Below are 25,770 nucleotides of genomic sequence, written 5' to 3'. Positions count from 1 at the left end.
ATTAATATCTCACCTGTGGGTGGCTTGGGTCATGCTGGCAGGAGTCCGGTGACTCTAGGCTGCTGAGAAGCAGAATCTCATTTTCTTTGGGTTGCCGCACTCCGAGAGACTCAATTAACCGTGGCAGCTCTGGGCACACTGAGGCCAGTTTCTGTGGGAAAATTTATGCTAATATTCAAGTCACATAAATGAAGGTCCTTGCTTGCATTATCTTGGTAATTTGTTTTGTTTCTAATTTCCCTTTTAATTAGATGAAACATTGTTTATGTTGTACGCTTAGGAAATGATGAAAGACATTCATATACTTGTTAATAACTAGAATACTTGAATGAATTAGAAATGAGAGGGGGTGAAGGGAATTGGATATTTATTTGGATATTAATAAAAAACAGTCAACTGGGAATGATAAAACACTAGACTATTTATTAGTGATAGTTTAAAATTGAGTTATTTTCAAATGGTAGATGCTTTTTATCCAAAGCAGTACTAGTACTAGACCCAAGCCCATGACTTTGGCATTGCTAACATCATGCACAGCTCAAAATAAAGGAAAGGCAATCTCCACCCACCTTGATGTAGCTGTCGTCATGTCGATCAGGGGTATGTCTGTCCAGGTTTACAAAGCAGATCTGAGAAGAGAGAGGCTGATCTTAGAGAAATAGCACCTGGTAAAGTAAGGTAAACTATCTGTATACATACATTTTCGTATACAAACACAGCGTACCCAAAGTTATGCATGTAACAGCTAGTGAGAGCTGCAGGGTAAAACTCACTCCCCTGATCTTAAGAGGTGCACTAGAGACTGACTTCAGTCTTTAAGCCTCCTTGTAAGCGTGCCTGCCTCCCATGCCGGAGACGCCGGTTCGAGTCCCGCTCGGAGCAGGGCGAGTAGGACCGGAGGGGTTACTTACATACAGGACACAGAAGATTAGCTCTGAATATACCTTCTCATTTGTTGCAGCTCTCAAATGTAAATTTTCATTCCACATATTCTTTTATTTACAACATGTCAAATCTGGAGCGTTGCCTAAAAGTCTCATATTTGCATTGAATGTAGAAAATAATGACTTAAAGGATACATTTACAGTTCTTCAAGCAGCTTTGTATTGTTATCATGCTGGTAGGATATGAAAACCCCCCAAAAAAACCTCTTTCTCCATATTGCCTGCACCCGGCTCTATCTGCTTATTTGTGAGCAAAAGTCTGCCAGATGACACAAAACACGCCATTTTATGTTGTGGTAAAACTACAGATCGTACCGTTGCATTTTTTTCCGACAGGCAGTGCACAGTGCATTATGGGTGTTGAAGTTTCCCAAACTTTTTGGTAAAAGGGAATGCCACAACCCTTTTTTCTCTCTTGTCATGTAGCACTGATTTAACAATAAATAAGAAAAACTGCTGCACAGACAGCCAAGTTTAAATTTTGGTTCCTCACACAGAGCTACCGTTAGGCTTCAGAAGAATTCAGTACATGAGTTACATCATGGACCGCTTTCATGGCAATTGACAGCTTGACAGCTGTGTCACTATGAACCGACAAAATAAAAGCATACAGGTTTGGAATAACACAAGGATGAGTAACTTTAAGCAACTGCATATAAAAACCTTCATCTCTTTCTCCCTCATGTTTACAGAGCTTGAACAACACTTATTTTCACTTATTTATCACTCTTAAGTGCTTTCTTACAAAGCTTTCTTTTTTTTTTTTTATCTTGTTCATCGCACATCACTCTACGCACACACACACTCTGCAACTAATTGATTCTAATGACTCATCAGTCTCTTAAAAGCATATTGTATTGCTAGTCGCATGCTTAACTCAAATGTGTCCTTGTGGATGTGTGTGTGTGAGAGAGCTCTTCTTTCCCTCTTCACTTAAAGACACTTAAGATCACATTAGTGACAAGGTTTTTGGAATCTGTAGGTTTTTCTGAGCGAGGATGGATTTCACTCTCAGGTATCCCAGATGTAGCACTTAATCTCTCTTATTCCAGCTGCTTACTTAATGCAACAGTAAATGATCTAGTACTCATCCATAAGTGTTAAGTATATATGTATATACTGTACAGATGTACTGTTTAATAGTTCTGGCCTGAGGAATGCATCTGCTTTTGAAAGAGAGAGAGAGAGAGAGAGAGAGAGAGAGAGAGAGAGAGAGAGAGAGAGAGAGAGAGAGAGAGAGAGAGAGAGAGAGTAACCTGCCATAATTGTCCTGAACTGTCATATTCACACATAAGAACTGATCTTGCGCTGGTGGTTTGGAGTGTCTCAGCTGTCAGGTGGCACTATTAATGTATTGTGGTGCTGATGGGTGACTCAGTCACTGCCTTTTTTTGACACACACACACACACACACACACACACACACACACACACACACACACACACACACACACACACACACACACACACACACACACACACACACACACACACACACACACACACACACACACACGAACACACACCTAGTAAACAACTAAATATATAAACAAATAATGTGCATTGTTAAAATAAATAGTAGATCTAATTAGGTTTTTCGTAATGAAGAAAATATGCATTGTGCTTGCCCATGCAAAAGATGTTGCCATGATATTAGGATGCTGGTTTGCAACCATTCTAAATGGTTGCCAGTGTTTTGCTAGGTGATTGCTGCTAGGTGCCATTCGCACAGATAAGGGAATTTGCTCGTATTTAATTTCTCAATGTCCTGGGCTGTTTATCACTAATATTCCAGGAAAATGTAATTTAAAAATCCTTTTTATAAGGACTAACATTTTAAATAAATATGATGCAAATTAAAGTTTACATTTTGGAAAAATATGTTCGCCTGTTTATGTTACCAATTCAAAGCAATAAGGTCATTTTGGATACTACTGATTTGAGGTGTCATTCATGGACATAGAAAGAAAGGTTACAAATCCATGAATGAGAAAAAATAACAGGGACCACCACTAATAAAAAACGGGATTCCCTGAGCAGGGTTATTGCAGTTAAATAAAACGAAAAATTAAAGTACTAACTAAAAAGCTAAAAAGTAGTTGAAATTAAAACGATAAAAAAATTATAATAAAATAAATGCTAACTGAAAAAAAAAATCTAACATTTCTCATTTTGTACTAAAATAGCTCAAACTAAAAATAAAAACATTTTATGTAGACATAATAAAAAAAATAAAAACTGATTTACTATCAGTAACTAAAATTTAAATGAAAATGGAAATAAAAAAAATTAAAACTATTTCAAAATATTAATAAAAACTATAATAGTATCTCAATGATACAAATATAGTGGGTGTCTTCCCGGTAAAATTAGTAAGAAAAGCTGAAAATTCTCATTCTGGAAATGACTACAACACAATCAACGCATCACACTGCTGAGAGATCAAAACTGATTCAATGCGACACACAGTTACAGCATGACCAGTAGCAGAATTTGCTGAAGGTTTAAGGTTAAGAGAGGTGATTTAGGGGAGTATAGTGATGTTATGGTGATGACTTTACTCATTAAATCAGGATATTAAATGAAACTGGAAAAGGATACAGGGTGAAGGTGACAAAAAGGGAGTTAGCAACTGAGCCTGAATTAGACTCTTTTTATTCAGAGTGGAAATTTGCATCTCACACGCACATAACAGAACACACTCCTCTCGCTTGCTCATTCTAGTACTCCTGCACACCGACTGCCCATCTGTCTGTATGGATTTCTGTACCACACTAACATTCATCTACCTCAGTCAGTGTACTTACACACAACATTCTGGATGCTCTCTCTCTCATTCTCTCTCAAACACACACATCACACATTTGTTTGTGTATAGTGGGAACTTTCCATTGACCACTTCTGTTTTTATACTGAGCTAATGATATTTTCAACAAGCTCAGTAGAAAATGTGCCGCTACAAAACTCGTACCGTAAAAAGTACCGGTTGCACTTTATTTTACAGTATGTGCACTTACAGTGTACTAACCTAGGAAATTAGTGGGCAATACAAGGTAATAATACAATAATAATACAACTACATGGGTTAAAGGTGCAAAACGCAAGTCTCTGAGTTTTTGCAGAACTACGCCCCCTCTGGCGACAAGCGAAACTGCAACCAGTTGTGCACGCTCATGGACCACACGCATCTTTTATTGGATATGTTTTATGTTTCATGTTGTACTATTCTTCCGAACACAATTCCTAGTTTATGAAACTGTTCACTAACAATGGTAGTAAAAACCAATTCTGATTGTACATGTATCTAGCTTACGCTAAAGCATTACACATTTTACGCATCGTCATTTGTTGCCATACATAGATTGGCCGTATCAAACATTAGAGACTGGGCTATATCTTACCGTTTTATCAAGAAAAAAGCCAACTGAGGATCCCGTTTGAAACCAAGAGCAGACCGGAGATCTCTCCATTTGTTGAATGCCTCCCGAGGTTGACTCTCATCTTACTCCGATGCCTGTCTGACTCCAATTTGGACCTTTTGGTGGCACTAGACCAAATTTTTATTTTCTTTACTTTACGTGGAGTTTGCGTTGGGGTTTGGAATGGACTACAAGCCGGTCTCTTTGAATCCATCTTCTACCTTTGACGCACGAGTTGTCTTCGCTGATGCTAAGAATGGCGGCGCCGGCGAATACACAAACCTGCGAGACATAGCCTGGTGAGCGTGAACGCGCATGACGTCACGCCCAGTCTCAAATTCAAGCCCGAATCCCTCTTATATATTTTACTGTACAGGATTATAGAGGCAATCTCAGTGCGCAGAGAAGGGCTCATTCAGCCCATCAGGCAGTTCTTTAAGCATGTATAGGATAGAAAAACAGGTATTTTTAACATGAAAAGTTGCGCAATGCACCTTTAAGGTTAGGATTAAAGGTAAATTCAGGGTTAGTACCTAGTTATTACCCAGTTATTATAATGACTATAATAAGTACATAGTATGTACATGCGGAACGGGACTGTAAATAAAGTGCAACAGAAAAACAGTAACAGAAAAGAATACTCATAAGACATATGTCTGCTCTGTGTGGGAGTCTGGCAATCCTGATCGAACACACAGTGTCACCCATAATCTCATGGTCTCACAGTAATAATAGACACCAAAGTCCAAAATATTGTTCTTGAGGAGCGGAGCTCCCATTTGCATATTCTTTCATCAGGAAAAGCAGTAGTAGGTAGGCAGGATCTCCCAAAAGATAAATGGGCATCACCTCCTTGTCACCCACAATCTTCTTCTATAGTGTAGGGATATTTCCGGTCTTAAAATATCTATTTAGCTTGGAATTGGCGAATACACGCGTGTTATGAACAATCCCTGGCCATTTTATGACGACATCTGTAAATCTGTATTTGTAGTCACATACAGCTCGCACATTCAGGGAATATCTACTCTTCCGGTTCAGGTTATCCATTGAGTTGACAGATGGCTGTATTATTTCCTTGTGGGTTTCATCTACGGCTCCTAAACACGGACCTAGGTGGACAGAGACACATACAGACACAGTCGGCCGTGACACTGGCGGTCTTTCGAAGTCTCCCCTCATCACTTACGTAATACAGCATGCACACCACCTTTTTAAGGACTCCAACTGGCGATCTCATATTGGTCTGTTGGCCCTCGATGTAAGGATTTTTTAAAGTAATTATTTATGCATCGATTTCTGGTAAAAATGTGTTAGACATTAAAGGTGTAGTGTGTGATATTTAGCGACATCTAGTGGTTCGGTTGCGAGTTTGCACTAAGGGCTCAGCCCACTGCTCACCCTTCCCTTTCGAAGAAGCTACGGTGGCTAAAACGGGACAAACATATTGTCGTCTGAGACAGCAGAGGAATAGCCAGAGTAAGCCAAGAGTGTGTAACATTGTCACTGTTTCTGTACCACAGTCCATTATAAACCACATCATGGATAAAGTTTCAGGTGAGGATCAAGGGTCTTAATATATAATATAATAATAGTAATCAGCTGATTGTCTCACAAACGTAACCAGCACATTTCTCCCCACATAGCAAACCCATAATACAGCGAGGGAGAAGAACCACATGAAACTATGCAACTATATATGCAGTGTTGGGGAAGCTACTCTGAAACTGTAGTTTGACAAGCTACAAGCTACTCGCAAGTTAAAGTAGTTAAACTACAGTCAAGCTAACCTTTTGGAAAAGTAGTTAGCTACACTACAAGTTACTATCAAAAAGTAGCTAGCTACATTGAAACTACTTTTGCTTTTTTTGAACAACGTATATTATAAATAACTGAATAAGTGTCTGAGGAATGTTTTAAGTAAAATATTTAGTGTTTAAAACAATTAGCTCTGAAACCAGTCACAACAAATCTATACAGCAATTTAATTAGATCAAAGCCTTTGTCGTGCGATAAACAAACTAAGATTAGCCTACATTTTTTGTACAACTGTCAAACACGATGGCGCAAACGTTAGTGGTCTTTTATGTTCATTACCAAACTGGCGGACAGATCATGGCGGGTCATGGTAATTAAATCAGAAATAGAAATTTGCTTTAACATAGAGAGCAATAAAGCAGGATTAAATAATACATTTAAAATGGCCATTACTGTATGTGCGTCCTTAAATTTGTGTTTGAGGTCTTCGACGTAGACAGCGTTTTAAACTTTGGTTTGCAAAGATTGCATACAAAAGTGTAACCTTTACTTGTCGTTTCTTTGAGAGACATGAACTTGGACAAATAAGGCCATGGATAATTAACGTTAGTTGTTTCTCCATCCTCCAAATCTGCCGCCACGTCTTACTCCATCATGGGCTGTGTCAACCCACTTCTGTACGTCAATGAACCGTTAGCCGCAAGATGCGTGATTAAACAACAGGTGGCGGTAATGGCAAAAAATTAGTTTGTAATCTAAGAAGAAGAAGAATAATCCTTGCATCGCGCTGATTCGCGCAGGCTCGACGAAACGCAATGTAGCTTTTGCTCGCGCTACACCGCTACTTGCTGCAAAAAGTAGTTAGCTACTGGAAAAGCTACACTGTTTAAAAAGCAACTGAGCTACTGCCAAGCTACTGAAAAATGTAGTTAAGTTAGTAGTGTCGCTACTTGTAGTTAACTACTCCCCAACACTGTATATGTTTTCGAACAGGGTATTAAAAGCTTAGCTGGCTAATATGAGCTGTTACTGTGGCTGAGCTGGTTAAAGCGTAAAGCCTTGTTTAAACTCGACGCGTCCGCATGAGCCCAAAGGTGCGCGCGGCAAAAATGACGTGATTGTAACAGCGCGCGCGCCTCCGCATCCCCTAGACACCATTTACTACACACAATAGGCTTTTTTTCTCTGATTTTGAAAACTCTTCGCGATCGACTTAAAATGCTTCCCAGATCGACTTGTCGACCGCGATCGACGGGTTGGTGATTCCTGTAACGTTACTGTTTTACGACCAATGGCAAGAGTATAATCAGCTGTCTCACAAACGTAACCAGCAGATTTATCCCCACATAGCAAAGCCATAACACAGCGAGGGAGAAGAACTAAGTTACATGGACCAATCCAACTACATATTTTACACCATTGACAAGGGAAAAGTCACTACTCACGGTGTTTATGGCTAGCTTCTAGGTTTCTGCGGCTTCTCTTTCAAGGTAGTGACGAAACGCGCTCTGTAGCGCTGTGTGTTCGCGTTCGGCTACTGTAGAAACATGACGTCACAATATGTCGACCTTCAGAAGGGGGTGCCCGCGGTTATGTAGATATAAATGTCTCATTCTAAGGCAATAAAAACATTATGGTTTATTAAGTAAGTTCTTTATACACCTCTGAAAACATAGTTATGGATGTCATATTGCATTTCTGTTAATAGATACTCAAAATTATTACACATTGCACCTTTAAGACTTATTTTATTAATATATCTTTAATTACGTTTTTTCCAACACAGTCTCATGAAAGTGCGTATCTATACCACGAATGTTATTTCTCGTGCCATTTATACGCCAATATGCTACGCAATGAAAGCCCCTTGTGTAGGATTACACGCGAAAACTGCGTATCATACACCCAAAAACTATTTTTGGCTTACAAATGGCACGAGAAATAACATTCGTTGTATAGATACGCACTTTCATGAGATCGGGCTGGTTTTTTCATTCCCCATTGGCAGCTTTAATTAATTTAATTTATATTGTTGCAAACTAATGTGTTTGAATTGGACTGCAATATTAACATATTAGAATTTTACAGTGTGATTTGCATTGTAGTTTTTTCTAAGTGTCCTGCTATACAGGATTAATGTGATACTAATACTGCATTCTCCGAACGAGATGGTTTCTGGCTGTCAGTGTTAAGTTATTACCAGGCCCAGATGAAATCTTTTTTTATTGTGCAATTTCTGTGCTGACTTGGGGAGAAAATCTGTGTATTTCTATGGAATGGATTTGTATATTGTAAAATCTGTTCACTGATTACTTCACTCCTTTTCAGCTGAAAGGATAATCAACAATATTTTAAAAACGAACACACTAAAGGATGGGAATCAATGCAAATAATTTTGAGAATGGCGAGGCGAGTTTATATTCTGTGGAAATCAGTGGAGCTTTCTGTGGAGTTCTGTCTCTGCAATATGCTTATTACTTCCTCCTCATTTGCTGTAATACAACATCGGCATCACGGGGCGCCAGACTGTGTAAATGGGTCACAATCTGAATGATCTGTTACAAACCACAACAGGAACACAAAATTACTTGGTATAGCTAGCTGAAACATTAAACAGCCAAGACATTATTGATGAGGAAGGCAAGAGAAAACAGACACCAACGTGGATTAAAAGGTGTTTCAAAACCACCCTTACAAATATTTACCATGAATTTAACGTAGTTGAAACTATTCGGGTTCGAAATGTCATTCTCAAATAAGCATTTACATCTGTTTTACTGTATCTAATAGTAATAAGGATCCATGCATGGTTTAACCTGTCTTATTATAAATACCATGGTTAATATGTGCGCTGTTCTAATGAACTGATGAAATCACTGGCTCTGTTTGCCTTCAGAAGCTGCGACTGAACTTAATAATTAAGATACTGATGAAGGGAAAACAGTGTGTGTAAAGGAGTCCCAACTCAGTGTACCTGCTGTGAAAATCATTTATTTTTCAGCCCTATATAAATGCATATTAATGTGTCTATAGGATAAAATATGCAAATACCATAGCAATTTCATTATTAGTACATTCATTTTAATGACAATCAGTGCTTTCAAATCAGGTGCAACTCTCTCAGGCTGGATAGTCTGGATCACTGCCATCATGTGGCATGTCAACTTTTCATTTATTATTTAGAAAGGACAGACGGTCATGGAAGCGTGTAGGTGTGTTAAATTAACTAAATATGCAGGGTTACTTGCTTGCTATTGGCAAAAATGTATCCATCTGTACATTACATTTCCCTTCGCACATAACATTTTATACAGTGACAAGCAAGGCTTGACATTAACTTTTTTTGCTCACCAGCCACTGTGGCGAGTGGTTTTCCAAAGTTACTAGCCACTCAGCATTTTCACTGGCCACAAATTTGACACCGATACCATGGAGAAAAACTGCTATACACTCACCGGCCACTTTATTAGGTACACCTGTCCAACTGCTCGTTAACACTTAATTTCTAAGCAGCCAATCACATGGCGGCAACTCAGTGCATTTAGGCATGTAGACATGGTCAAGACAATCTCCTGCAGTTCAAACCGAGCATCAGTATGGGGAAGAAAGTTGATTTGAGTGACTTTGAACGTGGCATGATTGTTGGTGCCAGAAGGGCTGGTCTGAGTATTTCAGAAACTGCTAATCTACTGGGATTTTCACGCACAACCATCTCTAGGGTTTACAGAGAATGGTCCGAAAAAGAAAAAACATCCAGTGAGCGGCAGTTCTGTGGGCGGAAATGCCTTGTTGATGCCAGAGGTCAGAGGAGAATGGCCAGACTGGTTCGAGCTGATAGAAGGGCAACAGTGACTGAAATAACCACTCGTTACAACCGAGGTATGCAGCAAAGCATTTGTGAAGCCACAACACGCACAACCTTGAGGCGGATGGGCTACAACAGCAGAAGACTCCACCGGGTACCACTCATCTCCACTACAAATAGGAAAAAGAGGCTACAATTTGCAAGAGCTCACCAAAATTGAACAGTTGAAGACTGGAAAAATGTTGCCTGGTCTGATGAGTCTCGATTTCTGTTGAGACATTCAGATGTTAGAGTCAGAATTTGGCGTAAACAGAATGAGAACATGGAACCATCATGCCTTGTTACCACTGTGCAGGCTGGTGGTGGTGGTGTAATGGTGTGGGGGATGTTTTCCTGGCACACTTTAGGCCCCTTAGTGCCAATTGGGCATCGTTTAAATGCCACGGCCTACCTGAGCATTGTTTCTGACCATGTCCATCCCTTTATGGCCACCATGTACCCATCCTCTGATGGCTACTTCCACCATGTCACAAAGCTCTAATCATTTCAAATTGGTTTCTTGAACATGACAATGAGTTCACTGTACTAAAATGGCCTCCACAGTCACCAGATCTCAACCCAATAGAACATCTTTTGGATGTGGTGGAACGGGAGATTCGCATCATGGATGTGCAGCCGACAAATCTGCGGCAACTGTGTGATGCCATCATGTCAATATGGACCAAACTCCCTGAGGAATGCTTCCAGCACCTTGTTGAATCTATGCCAAGAAGAATTGAGGCAGTTCTGAAGGCAAAAGGGGGTCCAACCCGTTACTAGCATGGGGTACCTAATAAAGTGGCCGGTGAGTGTATATATATATATTTTCCCAATATTATTTCATAATTTGGCAGCAGATGTATTTAGGCTGCTGTCACTTTAAGACATGACGCACAGATCCATTGATCATATTATTACACGTGTTTTCTCTCTTAATTGTTTACGTTCACTTAAAACATATCTGACAGTGTTTACGTGAATACTTGCCAAGACCAGCATTTTGACATTATTTTGTGTGTATTTTCCTGTTTAAGCACAATAAGCAGACAAAAAGAACTCAATTTAGTACCGAGAGGCGGATATATGTCCGTGCACGTCGGGTGTGAGCACAACATCTGCAGGAATAAGTAAAATTACGCACAATCCCACGCCGAAATTCAAACCCTGTAACACCAACAAAGTTCATCCGGAGCAAATGAAGCGAGTGAGTGAGTGGAGGCGGGTTTGTGTGTCACTCGTTGTCGGAGAGATGAGAGAGAGAGAAAAAACAGCTGATATTGTGTCTATTCTGAGGAAAATTAGTATGGGAAGCGTTTCAGATACATACCAATATCACTTAGTTTTTTATTTCAGATGCCTTTTTAAAAGAGTACAATTGGAAACTGTATATATTATATATAAAATTCAACCCACCAAAGTGTCTAGTAGGAGTGACTGCGTACCACACGCATTTGGCGGGTCACTCTTCCAGTCAAGCCCTGGTGATGTGTGTGAAGGGAAAATTTAACCCATTCAAGTTAGTGCGCTGACATCAGGAGCAGTGAGTAGTCACACACACACTGCAAACCGTGGACACACACACCCAGAGCAGTGGGCAGATATTCACTGCGGCACCCAGAGAGCGATTTGGAGGTTACTTGCCTTGTTCAAGGGCACCTCGGTTATTGATAATCGAACCTGCAACCTTCAGGTTACCAGTCTGACTCTATATATACTGCCTGAAAATATTTGTACAAATGGCCTTCCTCACATATCAGAACTCATGGAAGGATGATAATTTTACATTTCAACATTTTTTACTAAAACCTTTCCTTTCCAACTTTGTCTTCTATGAGCATGAGGGCAATTTACACATATTCAATATATCAAAACATAATTTGCCATGGCATGTCTATTTTGCATAAACATTAATCAAACAACAATAGAGAAAAGAGAACCATAGAAAGAAACTCTTAAGGAGGCATTCAATGGATCAAAAGTGACAGTAAAGACACAAATTCATATTTTAATTAATTTTTTTACTTTCTACTCATCAAAGAATCCAGAAAAAAAGTTTACTGTTTTACACGGTTTACAGAAACATATGAAGCAGCACAACTATTTTCAACATTGATAATAATCATAAATGTTTCTTGAGCAGCAAATCATCATATTAGAGTGATTTCTGAAGGGTCATGTGACACTGAAGACTGGAGTATTGATGCTGAAAATTCAGCTTTGATCACAGGAATAAATTACATTTGAAAACTTATTACAATAGAAAACAGTTCTTTTAAATTGAAATAATATTTCACCATATTTTTTGATAAAATAAATGCAGCCTTGGTGAGCATAATAGCCTTATTTCAAAATATCTCATCTATAATTACATATTTCAGAATCATATCTTTCTATCTAATAAAAACTACTCCAGTAATTTATGTAGTGTTGTTAAACATGTGATTACCTGAATACTTCATTCCGCTATTAGATACCTAAAGCACTGTTTGATTGATTTGTATCTTGGTTCTACTGTTGTTTTTGTTATTTGTTCTATTGCTTGTAATCCCTGTCTCTGTACTTAACTGTATCCCTGATATCAACAACTGATATTTTGATGTAACAACTCTAGTTCGGATGATCTGTCACTGTCTCACGAGTCCTCAAAATGGCTGGGTTAGAGAGGTCAACTCAGAGCATTTCACTCTTCACTGAAGAGGGAGTCAGATGGGAGAGAGAGAAATACAAGCTTGGGAAAGAGGAGAGAGGGGGAGGAATTTGTGGGAAAGAAATATCGAGACATGGATGGAAGGACAGAGATGGCTGTGCCTCGTCCTTTCCAAGGACAAACTCATTTCACCCATTATCATCAGCGGGGAGATGGAAAACACTCGCCGTCGTGGCTAAAAATTACCTTCGCCACCTCGTCGCGCGCAAGAGAGAGAGAAATGAAAATAATAGAAAGGGATGGAGAGGAACGGATAAGATAACAAAACATGGGGATCATGGGAGTGGAAAGAGGCTGTTTTGAGATGTTGCCATATTGCACTACTGGAACAGAGCAGACATGCTCTTTATCATTTCCGACTGAGTGGGTTCACACACACTGATCTGCGCTTTCACATCCGCTGAGCTTCTAAATGGGGCATGGAAGGAGTGAAAAAGGGGACGCTCGAACACGCTGCCATCGAATGGTTAATCTTTAATGTGTCCTGCCATTTGACGTTATCAGAGTGAACCGATGTACACTTGACAGACCGTTATGTCACAGAGAGCTTAGGTTTTCGTGGTTTTGACACAAACACGCGTGTGTGTGTTTGTGGGAGCGTCGCCTGAGGCCTCGTCCTTGGTTCACTAGGTGCTCAGTGAGGAAGCAAATTCACAAATTCACATCTGTGCCCGTGGTTATGACCACGTAAGCCTGTCGCATCCTGAAGGCACGATCTGCCTGCAACCATTAACCAGTTAAAGCCCCGTCTTAAAATCCATGGAAATCACATGCCGTCACATTTCGTTGACATCCAGGCTCAGCGAGCGATCATTGCGAGAAACTGCCCGTTCTTTTCCACACATCTCATTTCACTTTAACGTTAGATGTAGGAATCTTTTCATTTTGTGAAAATTTTGATTGTTGCTTGGGGCAAATAATAATAAGCCCAAGGGATGCTATTGCTGTCGCTTCTCTCCAAAGTTGCACAGTATTAGCGTTGAAGCTTCTATAGCTGAACTTGGTTGGTTTTTGCTCACATTCGAATAAGTGGTGTTGAAGGACGTTTTCAGAATGAGAACTCCACCGATAAAATTTTACAATTTAATAAGGAAAACATGATGGTTTTGCACAGTACTACTTGTACTATGTAAAATGTTGGTATAGTAACAACTATGCATATATCAAAATGCAAGGTAGTAAGCACTCTATGTTTGAAGGAATATTTATCTACAAGGTATTATGTGATGATACATATTTCAGGCAAAAAACAAAACAAAAAAACAGTGCTAATGAATTGACAAGTCCAGTCCTGATCTGTCTTAAAGGGTTAACATAAGCATTAAATGGATCATATATCACTGTAGCCTGGGAAAACCCAGACAACTTCCGGCAAATTTAGATTTGCTCTGAAAGTTAGTCTGGCAAAGCCCATTTCCAATCCGCCGAAATCGCGGCACCAATCAGAAACGTTGGGGTGGGCCTTACACGATGAAGACAGCGCTGGGATTTTGAAGCAGATTTTGTAGCCTACATTACAAAGATGGACGCCGCCGTCGAACATCACTCGTTCGAATCAGCTATCGCGTCTGTTTTAAGCCATTTGAACGTTTCCTTTTTGTTAAAAACCGAGCAAAGAACAACACTCGGAGATGTTTCTCCACCGCTCTGCATACGTCATCTCCTTCATCGCTCTGATTGGGTTTAGGTCTATCCGCGACGTCCATTGGTGACGCCCCTCTGGAAATGATTTGTCTATGACGCTTTGCCAGACCATAACTCAGTTACAACTGAGAATGGTCTGGTTTTAACCAGGCTAATATCACTGTACATTTCCGGACACTTTCTCTCCAGACCTTTTGTTGCAACTAAACTGCAAAAACAGCTCATAGCAAACTTTCACTTACATCAATGGAGAAATATGCTTTATGAGTCTAGATTGTGTCATTACAACTTCTACTAGCAGGATAATTAACCTGGTTAATTATAAACGGACAGAGAGAAGATGGAATATGGTAATATAAACCTAAATTGTGACTGTTTTAGAAATAAAATACCCATGACTAACATTATAATTGGACCTCATGGGAAAAGGGAAAAATAAAATTATTTGAGGCCATTAATTTGTGTAATGTATTGTGATTGTGAACCTCTAACACGGGAAGAGCTCAGCTTGTCTGTTCCTCTCTGTATCTCTGTTTGCTGGGTCATCTTTCACTGACTTACATAATGATAGGTGTTATTTCAACCCAACGTTAAGGGTCAGATAAGAGTTTCAAATAAGTCATATCGCTGAGCTTAAGAAAGGGGTTAATATGGGGTTCGTGGTGAGATGAGATAGAATTGACCCATAGAGACGAGGCACGGCTCCAGACAAAAGGGAAAAAATAGGCGCCAACATTTTTTTTAAGTGCCACAAAAGAAAACACGTGTTTTAATATTGTCATGTGTTGTCACGTCTTCCCTTACAGCATCAGCATTTTCATCCATCTTGTGGATGTCCTGGGAACTAAGATTCACTTATAGTAGGAACTGAATTGATTTTCCAACTTGAGAACCACATGCAGTCACAAAGAATTGTTCTTTACACAGAATCTGAGCCAGTGTCACAGACTATAAAATGTTGTTGTATGTCGTAATGTTGTCCCAATCTATGTTAAATCTGAGAGGTACATTTGGTGAAAGGAAGCTCTTCACGCGCAATTATACGGTGGTGTTGAATTTCATTTTTAGCTCCTTGCATTTTTTTCTCATGTAGACAACAGGTTAAGTAAAAATATAAGGATTACGTGAGTGCATATATTTAGCAAAATGCCCCTTTCTATAGTTAATTTTCTAGCTGACTAACGTAGTGAATCTAGCTGACTTTTCAGTGGTAAACGCAGGACCAGAGTCTGCGCAGTACACTACACACATCAGTTCTTGATCAGTGACACACACACACACACACAGGTTCTTGATCACAGTGACACATGCCGATTCTTGATCACAGTGACACACACACCGGTTCTTGATCACAGTGACACACACACCGGTTCTTGATCACAGTGACACACACACACACACCAGTTCTTGATCACAGTGACACACACACTGGTTCTTGATCACAGTGACACACACATCAGTTCTTGATCAGTGACACACACACACACAGGTTCTTGATCACAGTGACACACGCCGATTCTTGATCACAGTGACACACACACACACACCAGTTCTTGATCACAGTGACACACACACCGGTTCTTGATCACAGTGACACACACACACACCGGTTCTTGATCACAGTGACACACACACACCGGTTCTTGATCACAGTGACACACACACCAGTTCTTGATCACAGTGACACACGCCGATTCTTGATCACAGTGACACACACACCGGTTCTTGATCACAGTGACACACACACATCGGTTCTTGATCACAGTGACACACACACACCGGTTCTTGATCACAGTGACACACACACCGGTTCTTGATCACAGTGACACACACACATCGGTTCTCTTGATCAGTGACACACACACACACACACACACACACACACACACACACACACACACACACACACACACACACACACACACACACACAAGTTCTTGATCACAGTGACACACGACACACACGACGGTTCTTGATCACAGTGACACACACACACACCAGTTCTTGATCACAGTTACACACACCGGTTCTTCATTACAGTGACACACACACTGGTTATTGATCACAGTGACACACACCGGTTCTTCATCACAGTGACACACACACACACACACACACACACCGGTTCTTGATTATAGTGACACACACACACTGGTTCTTAATCACAGTGACACACACACACACACACACACACAAGTTCTTGATCACAGTGACACACACGCCGGTTCTTGATCACAGTGACACACACACACACACACACACACACACACCGGTTCTTGATTATAGTGACACACACACACTGGTTCTTAATCACAGTGACACACACACACACACACACACACACACACACACACACACACACACACACACACACACACACACACACACACACAAGTTCTTGATCACAGTGACACACACGCCGGTTCTTGATCACAGTGACACACACCGGTTCTTCATTACAGTGACACACACACACTGGTTATTGATCACAGTGACACACACTGGTTCTTCATCACAGTGACACACACACACACACACACACACACACACACACAGGTTCTTAATTTTAGTGACACACACACACTGGTTCTTAATCACAGTGACAGACACACACACACACACACACACACACACACACACACACACACACACACACACACACACACCGGTTCTTGATTATAGTGACACACACACACACACACACACACACCGGTTCTTGATTATAGTGACACACACACACACACACACACACACACTGGTTCTTGATCACAGTGACACACACACACACACAAACACAAACACACACACGCCGGTTCTTGATCACAGTAACACACACCGGTTCTTCATTACAGTGACACACACACTGGTTATTGATCACAGTGACACACACACACACACACACACCGGTTCTTGATTATAGTGACACACACACACACTGGTTCTTAATCACAGTGACACACACACACACACACACAAGTTCTTGATCACAGTGACACACACGCCGGTTCTTGATCACAGTGACACACACACACACACACACACACACACACACACACACACACACACACACACACCGGTTCTTGATTGTAGTGACACACACACACTGGTTATTGATCACAGTGACACACACTGGTTCTTCATCACAGTGACACACACACACACACACACACACACAAACACACAGGTTCTTAATTTTAGTGACACACACACACTGGTTCTTAATCACAGTGACAGACACACACACACACACACACCGGTTCTTGATTATAGTGACACACACACACACACACACACACTGGTTCTTGATCACAGTGACACACACACACAAACACACACACGCCGGTTCTTGATCACAGTAACACACACCGGTTCTTCATTACAGTGACACACACACACTGGTTATTGATCACAGTGACACACACACACACACACACACAAACACACACACACCGGTTCTTGATCACAGTGACACAGACACACACACACACACACACAAACACACACACACCACTTCTTGATCACAGTGACACAGACACACACACCACTTCTTGATCACAGTGACACACACACACCGGTTCTTGATCACAGTGACACACACACACCAGTTGTTGATCACAGTTACACACACACATCGGTTCTTGATCACAGTGACACACACACCGGTTCTTGATCACAGTGACACACACACACACACCAGTTCTTGATCACAGTGACACACACCGGTTCTTGATCATAGTGACACACACACACACCAGTTCTTGATCAGTGACACACACACACACCGGTTCTTGATCACAGTGACACACACACACACACACCGGTTCTTGATCACAGTTACACACACACACCGGTTCTTGATCACAGTGACACACACACACCGGTTCTTGATCACAGTGACACACACACACCGGTTCTTGATCACAGTGACACACACACACCGGTTCTTGATCACAGTTACACACACACACACACCGAACTCCAGGCTGCTCCAGAGGGACTGGCTATGCAATTAGCATTCTGTCCCTTTCCTGCAAGACTGACTGCTAAATGACAACTAATCTAAATTTGAATGAATACCTAAAGAATTGCTCACAGACTGTTTTAATGGAGGCCATATTCCTCGTCTGAGCTCGTCCAGCAGAGATTAATGCACAAGAGTTAATTTCTGTATATGCCAATGGAACCCAGTATGAAGGTGAGAGAAAAACTGTATGAAAGATGGTCTAGTGATTTTTCACCAAAAACAAAACAATCAGATTAGGAGGATAGAGACGAGGGGAAAGAGCTGAACATGTGTATTGATTGTGTTTACATTTATGATTTTATCCCTACAGTTTTTTTCAACTGTTTACACACAAAATCCTTACTTGTCACACAATTCCTGAAACCTGACACTCAAACACCATAACCACACCAAATCTGCAAAACCATACACCAATTCTTGGCCTTCGACTTAGTTTTCAATTTCATAAAACACTTTTTGCAAAACACAACACACAATTCTCTATGTAACACACAAATATCTAACAGGAAGTATCTTGATTTCCTTTTTCAAACACAACCTATCAACACTAATTCATCAGTGCCTCACACACACTCCTCACATGTGCAAACACTCATTGCTTTACTTAACACCAACCAATCATGACGTTAGAATAGGCATATAAATAGGCCAAAGGTCAAGTTATAGGTTTTTCGGACTGTGTAATACTGTACAACCACTTACAGTAAAAAAAAAAAAAAGAATAGTTTGGTTTCAATCTTGCTTTCGTGTTTTTCAACATCTCTCAGCCAATTACTTTCAATCTTGTACAGAAATGTACATAGAAGCTCATGCAAGAAGAAGAGCTTTAGGTTTTGAATGTGTATATGATACATCCAAAATATTATAATATGGCAAAGATGGTCAGGGACCTGGATATTGGATAGAGGGCGCTGGCCCAAAAAAAGGTTGAGAACCACTGCCTTAAACGGATAAACCCACCAACACTACATGTACATTTTGACCTGTTACCCTGATTTTCCTTCACATGGAATCACTAATTCAATGTATTTTTGCACATACACCATTGTTCAAAAGTTTGGGGTTGGTAAGACTTTTTAAAGTTTCTGAATTAAGTCTTTTCTGCTCACCGAGGCTGCATTTATTTGATCAAATATACAGTAAAAACAGTAATATAATGAAATATTATTTTTATAATTTAAAATAACTGTTTTCTATGTTAAGTGTCTCATGATCCTTCAGAAATCATTCTAATATGCTGATTTGCTGCACAAGAAACATTTTGAAAACAGTTGTGCTGCGTAAAAATTTTTTTAGGATTCAAAAGAACAGCATTTATATTTGAAATATAATTTTTTAGTAACATTATAAACCTGTTTAGTGTCCCTTTTGATCAATTTACTGTAATGCCTTGCAGTGTTCTTGCATTTATGATCAGCTTTTAGTCAAAGTTAGTAAAAGTTTGTTTATCGTGTGTCTCCAGAGACAGCAGAACTCCTGTCCGCATTCAAGTCGCACGGACCGACCGTCATGCACAGAGTAACACGTTTTACAGTTTTTCTCGATTGCTAAGACACATTTCTTGAAAGCTGCTCTCCTTTTTTCTAAACTGTGGACACACACACCAATTTTCAAGCAACATTCACAAAACCTCAGACTCTTCTTGCAAAACCAAACTTTCACCTCAAAACAGTTCAATCTGTGCTCAAAACTGAACTATGTTGTCAAATCGTGCCCCAAGTCAATCAAAATAAAAAACATACTGAACAGTCACTAAACACTACGTAGAAAAATAGAAATCACAATGCTCAGGACATGAAGCTGGAGAAATAAATGTTTATTGTTCACTGTAGGCTAAATGCATGTTGCAAAACAAAAATAATAGGGCCGGGACTCGATTAAAAAAATTAATCTAATTAATTAGAGGCTTTGTAATTAATTAATCGAAATTAATCGCATTTTAATCGCATAAATATTTGACCTGAGAACTGTGAGAAGTAATTTTTTTCACATGGATTTTTAGTATACCATTGAATAATGACTGCATACATAAGCTTAAGCAACAAAATATTGTTTATTTTTGTTCAACCAAGTCCAGCAGACCAGTGCAATTTTTGCCATTAAGTGTAGCAATAGCATATTGCAACAAAATAGCATATTGCTACACTACACTAATAGCACTACACTAATAGCCATAATAGCCATTAAGTGTAGCAATAGCATATTGCAACAAAATAGCATATTGCTACACTACACTAATAGCAATAGCGAATTCCTTGTTGCATAGCTTGCACACAACCATGCTCTTATCGACGCTTCTTCCATCCGTTCGTTTTGCAGCCACCGGCCAACCAAAGCGATCTCGTCAGCTTCTTCGTCATGAACGCTAGTTGGTGCGCCAGTATAATCGGTCCGCCGAAACTCATCCAGTGAGAAACGTTCCGCGGTGCAAAAATAAGTGCGATTAAAAATATTTTTTTGTGTAATTAATTAACGCGTTAAAGTGTGTAATTAATTAATTTTAATTAACGCGTTAAAGTCCCGGCCCTAAAAAATAACTGTGCATTTAGAACTTGTACAAAAAGACAAAACAGAAATCTTGTGCATTTACACGTAGCACTTGTAAAAACAAACAGAAATCTTATGCGTTTGCCACTTGTGTACAGTAAGCCCATGTAAAAATAAAGTACAAAAATATACAAATAAGTGCATTACTCAGCCACAGCATCATGTATCCGTACTGGGTCAGGCCACAGGACTTCATCCACATCACAGGCCACATTTTGTCTGGTCAGGCAACGGGGAAAAAACCCCTGGCATGCCGTATCCAGGCTTGGCATGCATCCACACCTAAGTCACCACAGGCAAGTCCTATGGCTTGCAGGAGATTTACCCTGGTGTAAGGTTGGCGTTCATATACCTTCCACCGCCATGAGGAGAAGAATTCCTCAATGGGGTTTAGGAAAGGGGAGTACGGTGGAAGGCAAAGATTAATACTGTAAAACCTTGGTTCATATTGAACCACTCTCTAACCTGGAGGGCTCTGTGAAAACTCTCTCAGAATCCTCTCAGATTTCTATCCATTGTAGGGCCTCACAAACCAGTGCTCTCTGAACTGGCTTACTGTATATGTTCCCTCACATCATTAGCCACAAGTGTGTTCAATTTTGAGTTGTTGTGTTCAAGTGGTGACAACTGTGCTTTAATTGTGTTTGACTTTTGTCACCTGTGCTCACCATTATGCAGCATGGGTGCATCACAATGAAAATGTGTTGGCAAGTTGTGTCTAAACAGGTGAAAAGTGCTTATGGTTTTGCCAAAAGAGTAATTGATTCAATCAGTGGGTTCAGGCAACTGAGCATTTGGTTCAGACAATAGGGTTTAGTGTTTTAGCAGTTGAGAAAAACTGTAATGTTCGTATTCATTCATTCGTTTGTGAAATTAAATGTTTATGAGATATTCAAAGATTTGAGCAATTAACAGCCATTACAATCTACTTTCTTTGTTTAACAGTTCAATCAATAACATATTAGACAGAACTGTTAAACGGAGACAGTAAACTATGACGGAGAATGGGAGCACTGTTTGGTCAGGTGTTCTCAGCATTGTCAAAATAAAAGTCCCACTTCTGACACATCAGCCAAACAGAAAAAAAAAACAATATTTACATTTTTGGCAATTTATGCCAAATATCGGACAATATGTCAGCCATGGCGATATATTAGTCAACCGCTACTTTAAATATTAACAGGTCTTTCCCTTTACTAAAAAAACAAAAACATAAATATAACACTATTTCAGCATTTATTTTCTATGCAAAGCATGCTGGGAAATCCACTGACCAATTTTTTAATTAAAGACAATTTCATTATCATCACAATAAAAAATAAAATAAAAATGACCGCAGACATTTTTGATAAAAGTTGGGGAAATAATCTCCTGAACTAGTTTTAGAGAGTGTCTTTCTCACTTTCTCTCTCTACTTCACCGTGGCCTTGGCACTCGGCGCTGGCATTAGGATCTCGGCGCCAGCTGGTGTGTGTGGGTTTTGATTCCCTGTGTGGAGCTTTTGTGTTAAAGGAACATCATGTGTGACATCAGCGCAGTAAAAGCACAGCCCTGATGAAACCTGTTCTGACTGCACCTGAGCCTGGGGGTGGAGAAGTCTCAGTCTGACCAGCCCAGCGCACTCATACGGAACATGTTAAGAGATTTTCTGCCATCACAAATTACCGGCTGTTATTTTCTGGCTACAGAACCAGCGGACATCAGACCCACTCTGCACAATTAAAAACATTGTTGTATTGATTTTTATTTCAAGCTGCACCAATAGTATTTCTGTTTGTTCCACTGTAAGAACTATGGAAGCTTGTTTCCGCCACTGAATGAAAAATAAAAAAGGTAATTGCGACATTTTATCTCACAATTCTGACTTTTTTTCTCACAATTGCGAGTTTACATCTCGCAATTCTGACTTTATTTCTAGATATAAAATATCTAGAGATATAAAATCGCAATTGCGTGTTATAAAGTCAGAATTGCGAGATATAAAGTCAGAATTGCGAGATATAAAGTCAGAATTGTGAGATATAAAGTCATAATTGCGTGATATAAAATCGCAATTGCATGTTATAAAGTCAGAATTGCGTGATATAAAGTCAGAATTGCGTGATATAAAGTCAGAATTGCGTGATATAAAATCGCAATTGCATGTTATAAAGTCAGAATTGCGAGATATAAAGCCAGAATTGCGAGATATAAAGTCAGAATTGCGAGATATAAAGTCAGAATTGCGAGATATAAAGTCAGAATTAATTGATATAAAGTCGCAATTGCGTGTTATAAAGTCAGAATTGCGAGATATAAAGTCAGAATTAATTGATATAAAGTCGCAATTGCGTGTTGTAAAGTCAGAATTGTGAGATATAAACTATTCTGAGGGGAAAAGTTAGTCTTATTTTTCCTTAGAATTGGCCTGATAACTCGCAATTGCGAGTTTATATCTCACAATTCTGAGAAAAGATGTCAGAATTTCGAGATTTAAACTCGCCATTATGTGTTATAAAGTCAGAATTGCGAGATATAAAGTCAGAATTGCGAGATATAAAGTCAGAATGATATAAAGTCAGATTTGCGAGATATAAAGTCAGAATGATATAAAGTCAGAATTGCGAGATATAAAGTCAGAATTGCGAGATATAAAGTCAGAATTGCGAGATATAAAGTCAGAATTGCGTGATATAAAATCGCAATTGCATGTTATAAAGTCAGAATTGCGAGATATAAAGTCAGAATTGCGAGATATAAAATCAGAATTGCGAGATATAAAGTCAGAATTGCGAGATATAAAGTCAGAATTAATTGATATAAAGTCGCAATTGCATGTTGTAAAGTCAGAATTGTGAGATATAAACTATTCTGAGGGGAAAAGTTAGTATTTTATTTTTCCTTAGAATTGGCCTGATAACTCGCAATTGCGAATTTATATCTCACAATTCTGAGAAAAGATGTCAGAATTTCGAGATATAAACTCGCAATTATGTGTTATAAAGTCAGAGTCGCAATTCTGTCTTTTTTTCTCGCAATTGCGACTTTATTTCTCATAATTGCGAGTGCGACTTTATATCTCGCAATTGTGAGATAAAAAGTCGCAATTATTATTATAATTTTCTTTATTCAGTGGCGGAAACAAGCTTCCATAAAAAACCCATGCACAACAATAAAAAAATAAATTAAAAAAAAGTTTTTTTTAGAGGAAATTGGGTGCACTGATCAAGAATACTCTAAACATGTTGCTAACAAAAGTTTTTTTATTGCACTTATACTCAAGTATGTTTCCATATTGAGTCATCCGAACACACATTTTTTCATTGAACAATGTTTTGCAAGTTCCCAGCATGCATTGGAGCTTGAAATAATGATGTGGTGACTATTATTAAAATGTTTTTACAGGCTTAATTTATGCTGCCGTTTTTGCTGTTGTCACTGTTAGTTAGACGTCAGATTTGATCATTTTTACTGAATTAATATTTTTGAGATTTGTGCATCTCATTGAAACTTTGAGATTCAATATATTTTGTCAAGTCATGAAGTGGGCTTTGAAAATCAAACATGATGAAAGAATGAGGTTTGTAGCCCCTTGCATTGCTAAATACTAAACCATCTTAAGGTGGAATTAGATTTTAAGTTTTCAGTTGTTAGTTGAGTTAACTTACCAAGTTGACTGTAATATGTTGCCTTATTTTTTTTTTTTAAGTTAGGTCAACATTCTAAAGTCGGATATGAGAGTGATCTTGGACTTCATACTGACGCTTATCAGCAATGCGTTTTTCTTTAGTAGCTTTGTCAAAATGCAATAACGCACACGTTCTAACCAATCAAAACTGAGCATTCAGATATGACATTTTTTTAAAGGAGTCCACCGCATTTCCCAACTATTCATAATTTTTTATTGTTGAATTTTAGTCAAATGCTTCAGAGTTCACAAATTGAAGCAAAGACCTACATCACTGAACAATCCTGCCATACATTTTCCATAAAATTAGCATTACCCAGATAATCAGTAGTGTTTCATCACCAAGGTGCAAAAATGCTAGCGTGATCGTGGCATAATTTTATGCATAGTAAGATGGTTGCAAAGCCGTCATTTGCACGAGACAAGAAACTTGTCATTAAAGTAAAGTGAGGAATATAATCTGTCATTAGACTCTAATTATCCTGTCCTGCAGTTTGTGCAGCTGTCATCCGTGTGCAGCTAAATGTATTCTCTCAGTTCAGAGAATTACTGCATTTATTATTCAGCCACAGCCATTATCACCCCAATCAAGACCACATTTATCAGTGGGAGGCTGAACACAATATAAATGCCACCGCACTTCCACGCAGTCACATGTGCACACACACACACACGTTAATCACATGTATGGATATATGCGTGTTGATGGTTTCAGCTCTTCTGAGAGTGTGTGATATGCGAGAGAGACTCACTGTCGGGCATCCGCCATCATTCTGTTCCTCCAGGAATCCAATTCTGCAGAGCGCCTTATCGTTCTTCAGCCAGTACTCCGACGAATCCAGAACACTGTTACTGCACAAAACCTGACACAAACACACACTTTTATCAGACCGAGGCACAACACTTCAAAACGTTCAATTGTGAACTTACAGCCAGGGTTTACATCCACATTTTTTGAAAATACCATGCATACATTTCGTGAAGTTCACATGTGTGATTGGATTTTACGGTAACACTTTACGGTGTACGTTTCTGTAATTATAGTGTACCTCCGTGTAGGTATAAGGGAACAATATGGTAAGTTTTGGGTAATAAAGGGGTACAACCAGATATACAAGCAAATTATTTATAATGTAATTATTTTAAAACTAACAGGTACCTATTCTGTTAATATATTCCAGGCAAAAATTGTACGTCTGTTGTATATAAAAGTTAT

At 39.3% G+C, this 25,770-nt stretch overlaps 1 protein-coding gene across 3 annotated transcripts in view; it reads right to left on the bottom strand.

The window, feature by feature from the left end:
• sphkap (SPHK1 interactor, AKAP domain containing) overlaps window positions 1-25,770 on the bottom strand; it is an 84,185-nt gene that overhangs the window by 23,733 nt on the left and 34,682 nt on the right. For all 3 annotated transcript variants that reach the window (XM_056234160.1, XM_056234162.1, XM_056234161.1), the window contains exons 3-5: window positions 25,307-25,417; window positions 570-629; window positions 14-151 (exon numbers count right to left, since the gene is read on the bottom strand). In XM_056234160.1, the coding sequence (XP_056090135.1) occupies window positions 14-151; window positions 570-629; window positions 25,307-25,417 (309 nt within the window). The remainder of the gene's footprint in view (window positions 1-13; window positions 152-569; window positions 630-25,306; window positions 25,418-25,770) is intronic.

Source organism: Rhinichthys klamathensis, unplaced genomic scaffold (assembly GCF_029890125.1).
Source record: "Rhinichthys klamathensis goyatoka isolate OS25496 unplaced genomic scaffold, OSU_Roscu_1.1 h1tg000391l_1, whole genome shotgun sequence".
In the NCBI taxonomy this organism is placed as follows: Eukaryota; Metazoa; Chordata; class Actinopteri; order Cypriniformes; family Leuciscidae; genus Rhinichthys; species Rhinichthys klamathensis.
This window is presented reverse-complemented; position numbering and strand designations above follow the sequence as displayed.